Below are 6721 nucleotides of genomic sequence, written 5' to 3'. Positions count from 1 at the left end.
TCTTGTGACTTGTGATGTCAAAGTAATGAGTATTTTGGGTACAAATTAACAAATACCGATTTTATTTAACTGTCATTTTAAGAGGTGCTGTAATTAGTGGTACAAGTAACGTGTGAAGTGACAAGAAAAGAAGGTTACTGCAAATACGTTAATCGAAGCTTGTGGCTGAATTAAAGATGGAGCTTAAACGGCATTTACATCAGAACTTTTTCTGGGATAACCTCCTCCAGGAGGATTTATTTGACATATATGAAATTGACAATTTAGATCAACTGGATTTTATAAATTCCGTACAATGTAAACGTTGATGAATATTTGGCGAACTCTCTTTGTCATGATTTAGATTAGGCGAGTTTACTTGCGGCAAGTCTTTGTTTGTAGGAGAGAGGGGCAAGGGGAATAGAAATGAAAAAAAAATTGTTTGTACCTACAATGTTCTGGCAATTCGTTTTGTGTATTTCGTATTAGTTTACATTTTATATATATTTAAATGCGAAAAAACAACAAATAGAAAAATATTTTGGAAACCGAATTGCCTTGTATAGACGCATGATGCAAGTTCAAAATACAACGACAAGAATTGCTGCAAGTAAACTCGCCTAATCTAAATCAAGACTTTTCGAGAAATAGAGGGTATATTGCCACATGAAATTATACAAATAAATTTAATTGAAATCCTGGTATAATAATTAAAAAGTAGGGCCATGGCATAATTACAGAAGGTAGTCTCATTTGAGAGTTTGATGATGGCAAATCAAGTGTTCTACCCTCTTTTCCGCTTAAACTTGCTGACTGATTTATTGATATTAAAATCCCTATAATGTTCTAACTAAGATTGCTCTTTAATATTAATTTTTAGTAACTCAACATGGATTAATGCCTCCTGTCGATGCTGATTAATTGTTGGTCGGTTCCCGTACTGCAAGAATCTACTTGATTTTACTATTTTATTCGATATCATAAAGGAAAATTCGTTATGGTAGTAAAAAGTAGTAGATTCTTGCAGAACAGACCAAATGATATCTAAGTCGAAATTGACAAATCGATATATCTACATTTGTTACAGGAATTCCGTTCCAGAACCTAAAAGAATCTTCTATTTTGAAACCAAAATTCCAGTACATCGCTCTGTAATATTTACTTAGTCTGCTTTTCCACAGGCAAATTTTTATTTGGCAAATACTGAGTTTGTAGGCAAGAGGGGTGCGAGGAAGAAAAACAAAAATTTTGCCTGTCCAGAATTTGCCGTACACGCAAATTCTGCTTTGCTCTGTTCGTTGAAAACAATTTTGTTGACATTTCCTTTTGAACCTATTCGCTTTACTGACACACTGCCGGCTTTTGTTTACAAAACATTTGCTTTAATTTGTGCAAGTGAAATTTAATTTTTAATTTTTGCAATTTATATAATAAAATATATAAAAAATAAATAAAATATTAAAAAAAAATCTTTAAAATGCAAACACTTTTGACTTTTATTTTCTTTCTTTTGTATTTTGATTCGCAAATTTGGCAAAGAAAAATTTGCTAATGGAAAAGCAAGTGAAAATTTCAAAAGAGAAAACAAAAAATTTGACAAATAAAAATCTGCCTGTGGAAAAGCAGACTTATAAACATATACAATGTTCTGTTTATTTGACATATTTTTAAGGAAAATATCGCCAAAATTCCAGTATATCGATATATATTATATATGCTCTGTGTTACGTTCTAGACCTAATGCGGCGTTATGGCGGGGTTCGCACTAGCTCAGTTAGGAGCACTTTTCGATCAGGAGAGTTCTCAACCCTTGCCACCATCAACCCTAGGGAACGAACAACTAGAAATTTTTGGATCATACAAAACACAAAAACATAAACAAACACAACATACACCTATGACGAAGGAGCTTGGTTTAGTGCTCCTCCACTATGCCCGCCCATCCTTAACCCTTTAGTCCAATTAACGAATATTTATATTTAAAAGGGCCCCAAATTCCACACACACTTACCTCACGAAAACTTACACCTAATTCCCTCTCTCACAAAGAAAACTTAACACAACATAATTTCTAATAACATAAAATCAAACATTAAAATCATTTATTGACATTTTTTGGACCTTAATCTACCATATAAAAGTTGATAATCATGTCAATTTACGAACTCCTAACTCCTTTTCTCTCAGTGTGAATCAATATCGTCGATTACCAACACTTAGCATAGGGCACGTTACACTGCCAATTCAGGCTATTTTAGACAACTACACCTACCTAAGAGAGCTCTGTTAGTGGTGACGTGGGCGGTTAAATCGCATCCACAAAATATTCAAATTCTTGCTCCACGTAGCTATGTGGTAATCTAGCTCACCAGTTATAAAAGGGGTTAAAAATCCTCACAATATATACTCATTAAAAATTCCTTAATACTAAACTAACTACTAACATTCACAACTTATACTAACATATATTCTTGTTTTAATTATATATTTTTTTGTCTTTTTTTATAGTTTTCGTGTCCTAATTTTTGTAAAATTGATTTTAACGTATTCTTTCTTTTATCTCATTTCAGGTTTTTTTTATTTGCATAGGGAACTGGCAATTTCATTATTCCAGCATTATCATCAATCGGTATGTATTATATTAATATTCTTTTACCTGGTTTCCAACGATTTAATATATATATTTTCTGGTTTCTTTATTGTAGGGGCTAATTACCAGCGACAGAGCAAATCATCACGGATTACCAGGATTTTCTGTTCCCTCTCCATACGGATTTAAAGGGGATTATTGGCAACTTATGAAGTCTGTTTTATGACTGTTTTCAAGGCCTTTTTCCAGCTGTTTTCACAACGTCTTCAAAATATTCTTCAAATTTCTTCCGAATATTCTTCAAAATTTTATCTGACCTCCTCCTCGCAGATATTTGGGAGGGGTCAGTTTCTTCGGCGGTGTGCAGTTTTTTATAGGCGTTCAACTTTAATAAAACAAAAAAAGTACAAGATATTGAAGCGACAAAAAACAAACACATTAAACAACATGCTTACATTTTGGTATACGCACAACATGCACAAACAACACCACAATAAACTTTGAAGAAAAAATATATAAATTTTGTTTATTTCCAATTAGGTTTTTTTTGTTGATTTTGATTTTTTTTATTTTGGGCAAAAAATCCAATTGGATTTTTAATTGACACAAATAACTATGGCGATTTTTCTCTCATTCGCTCCTTTTATATGGCCGAAACCCAAGCATGATTTTACCTCCTTTTCATTTTTCGCACAATTTTCCGACATTTATTTATGTCTGTTTTATGCTACATCCAAACCTATTACGCTCACGCAGTGTTGCATTTCATGCACGTTACGTGACCGCATCCACTAACTACAATTCATGATTCACTTCATTATTCCATCTTAGCAACACTGTTTATATGCAGCCAACTTCATAGCCTACCGTATCCGGCTTATTTCTCCTAGACCGGCAGCCACGAAACACATCGATAAGAATTGCTGCCGGTTTTTTTTTTTATAAAAAATAATGCAGCCACATGCAACATCTGTCATATTTACTTATAAACATATACATCATGTTGTTCTGTTTATTTGACAAATTTTTAAGTAAAATATTGCCAAAATGAATGGAATGTCAAGTTTTTTTCACAACATGTTTTTGCAAATATGATTATGATAAGAATTCTTTAAAATACTCGGAAAGATTTGTCTTTGAGTGCTGTAATGTTGAAATTTTATTAAAACTGAATTTGGAGTTTCTTTAATTTTTAATTGGTATTTCGTAGCCAGATCTGGTAGCCAATGAGAATTCAAAATAGCAAATTACAGCTTATTCTGCTGAAAAATGTGCCTAAACCCCCAAAATACCGAATAATGGTGGTGCCGTTATATGGGGAATATGTTAAATCTCTGACCCTTAAAACGTATTTCTCAGCAAACATTTTCTATCGCAAAAAAATATCCAAAAAGTCACCACCAGGCGATGAAAACCCTCATATACAATATCAAAAGCCACCTTACTATGGTTGGAATTTTAAGGTAAAAATTTCAAAATGATCCACGATCGGACCCTAGACTTGCTTCTTCCACACGTTCGATGTAAATGTAGCATTATTCTTCATGTTTTTAAATTCTCGTTTGACATTAGGCTTCCGCAAAAATTAAAGATACTACCAGTTGTAATCATCTGTTCAAACCCCCTAACAGCTGTTAAAATTCCCTGAACAGCTGATATTGTTGTCGAGCAAGCCTAATCGGTCGATTTGTTTTGATTCCCCTATTCGGCCCGATTTTCGACCTAAGAGACACTAATCCAATCGGTGTTTATTTTGATTCTGGCTTTTATCAGTTACGTTTTGAAGCAATTTCGTCCAATTCCACAACGCCGTTAGAAACGGCAGAAGCGGCATTGTACTTTTTCAACCAACGCCACGCCAATTATTTTTATTATTTTATTAATTTTATTAAATTAATTAATTCAAATGAGGAAACAGAAATCAAAATAAAAACAAAGCGAAAATGTTTTTTGTGCCACATTTGAAAAATAAAAGAGGTGGCACCTATGATGTGCTCCCGTTTCCTCCGCCCTGTACCAATGAAGGACACGATGCATATAACGGAATTTTTACTGGAATATCTGTAGAAATTTGCAATGCCAATGATATTAGAGCTTTATACACCAATGGATTTTACGGCAAAGGCTCACAATCCCGGAGCGTACCTAATGTGGTGTATAAAAACCCATCAGAAATTGATCTCGAAGAACGGGAAACGCTATCGCTGGGCTCAGAAGAGTCATTTTTCTTGGCCTATTATTTGCGGGTCTTGAAAATCTTCGATTTCGACGCAAAAGAAATAACATGGGAAGATTTTATGAAGTCGGCTTTAAAAGTTAATGGCAACTTTGTGGAGTCGGTTGCCGCTTATGTATACTTGAAATCCAAGGGTTGGGTTGTAAAGAGTGGACTGAAATTTGCTGGAAACTATTGTGAGTATATAACACAAAATAAATGTGGTAATGGATCTAATTTAATAAACTAATTTCAGTGATTTATAGCAAGGGTCCCCGATTTTTCCATGCCAGTTTTGTGGTCATTGTGAATATCCCTTCCAATACACAGCATTTAGAACCCAAGAAAATAAAAGGTTTACAAAGAATAGCTGAAACATCTGATAAGGATGTCCTTCTACTAGATATCACCAAACCTAAAAATTTCAAAATGCAAACTCCACAAGATATTGCCATGCTGAACGTAACCGAATCTATTATAAAGCGTTTTAATTACACATCATATGTACAAACTCAACGTAATAGTATATCAAAAATGCTTAAATCGAAGAAGAATTAAACTTTTTCAACTCTGTGTTTTTTGGGAATGCCGGTTCTGCGAAATTCCGATCTTTCTTGTAGGTAAATCTGTTTGCACTCCTCCTTAAATGCCTCATTCTTATACCATTTACTTAGGCATTCTTTTAAATGGGAATTTTCTTTGCGACACGATACGACCATCAGTACACCACTGTCTTTGCAACAGGCTTGGAAATCTGCAACTTCTTTGGTGCAATGTATCTCCTTAGCACGGTCTCGCATAATTTTGGGAATTAGAATCTCAACTTCTACCTTGCGCAGAGATGTGTCATTGGGATCACCTGTAAATAAGCGGTTGTTTATTGGGGTCATGAGTGGAATACGTTGCGGCAACTTACCCAAACCATGTGGGTCCTTGGGATTAAAGGTATTTATGGGAGTTGTGGTCTCAACGTTCATATTTTCTAAGGTGTTTTCGTTTTTACCCGAATTTCCGAATTTGAGAGAAAAGTGGCGTAAGTGGTGTGCTTTCGAATGAAAAAGTTAAGTACAATGCCGTTTCTAAAGTTTTGACGGCGTTGTGGAATTGGACGAAATTGCTTCAAAACGTAACTGATAAAAGCCAGAATCAAAATAAACACCGATTGGATTAGTGTCTCTTAGGTCGAAAATCGGGCCGAATAGGGGAATCAAAACAAATCGACCGATTAGGCTTGCTCAATATCAGCTGTTCAGAGAATCAAACAGCTGTTCGGTAACTGGGCCATAGGGATAAGTAAATCGACTTTCGACTAATCAATTAATCGACTTTTGCATTGAAGACATTCAAGGGTCAATTAACCCATAGAAGACCGTAAATGTATGCTTAAACTGAGGTATTTAATTGATAGAGTAACTTCGGGTAATGTGGACCACCACTATCTTTTTTTTTATATTGTGGGCGTAACAAAGGTAACAAATAAAAACAAATTGTTTTCACAACATGGTAGATTTGTTGGCTAATTATATTCCAGGTCAAAAATTATGGAACAAATGCACTTTACGGACACCTCTCAGATAATTTTGAAATTTTTACCATAGGTAGCCCTTCTGATGCTGATTACAGCAACATAAATTTTTTCGGGGGGAAATCAGTACTTCCCGAGATATTGGGTTCCAAAGTTCAAAAAATACCCCCACTTTTTATTAAATATATTTAAGAATACCACTCCGAAACATTTAAATTTCTTACAACACATAGTCCTTTTGGAGCTGATTACAACCTAATTATTTTTTGGAGAACTTCGTACTTCCGGAATAATTTCAATTTTTTTCTAAATAGCCGGCCTTCGGCCGGGGATTTAAGACTTTCTCCTATGGACAGGTGGAAAATTGGGCTACGCGAGCAGAATTCTCTTTTAATTTGAATTTTTTTTTCTA

The 6721-nt window shown here is 34.4% G+C and overlaps 2 protein-coding genes across 2 annotated transcripts; one reads left to right on the top strand and one right to left on the bottom strand.

The window, feature by feature from the left end:
* Positions 1–4512: 4512 nt before the first annotated feature.
* Positions 4513–5342, top strand: LOC133326271 (tRNA-splicing endonuclease subunit Sen2-like). The gene is made up of 2 exons (XM_061534954.1): positions 4513–4981; positions 5041–5342. Exons 1-2 carry the CDS (start codon positions 4513–4515, stop codon positions 5340–5342), a joined length of 771 nt encoding a protein of 256 aa, XP_061390938.1.
* LOC133326270 (COX assembly mitochondrial protein homolog) lies at positions 5339–5761 on the bottom strand. Its single transcript, XM_061534953.1, has 2 exons — positions 5701–5761; positions 5339–5643 (listed from the first exon to the last, which is right to left on the bottom strand). Exons 1-2 carry the CDS (start codon positions 5759–5761, stop codon positions 5339–5341), a joined length of 366 nt encoding a protein of 121 aa, XP_061390937.1.
* Between the last annotated feature and the right edge of the window lie 960 nt (positions 5762–6721).

This window comes from Musca vetustissima, unplaced genomic scaffold (assembly GCF_032173495.1).
Source record: "Musca vetustissima isolate MV318-11 ecotype Yass unplaced genomic scaffold, APGP_CSIRO_Mvet_v1 utg15341, whole genome shotgun sequence".
Classification (NCBI taxonomy): Eukaryota; Metazoa; Arthropoda; class Insecta; order Diptera; family Muscidae; genus Musca; species Musca vetustissima.
This window is presented reverse-complemented; position numbering and strand designations above follow the sequence as displayed.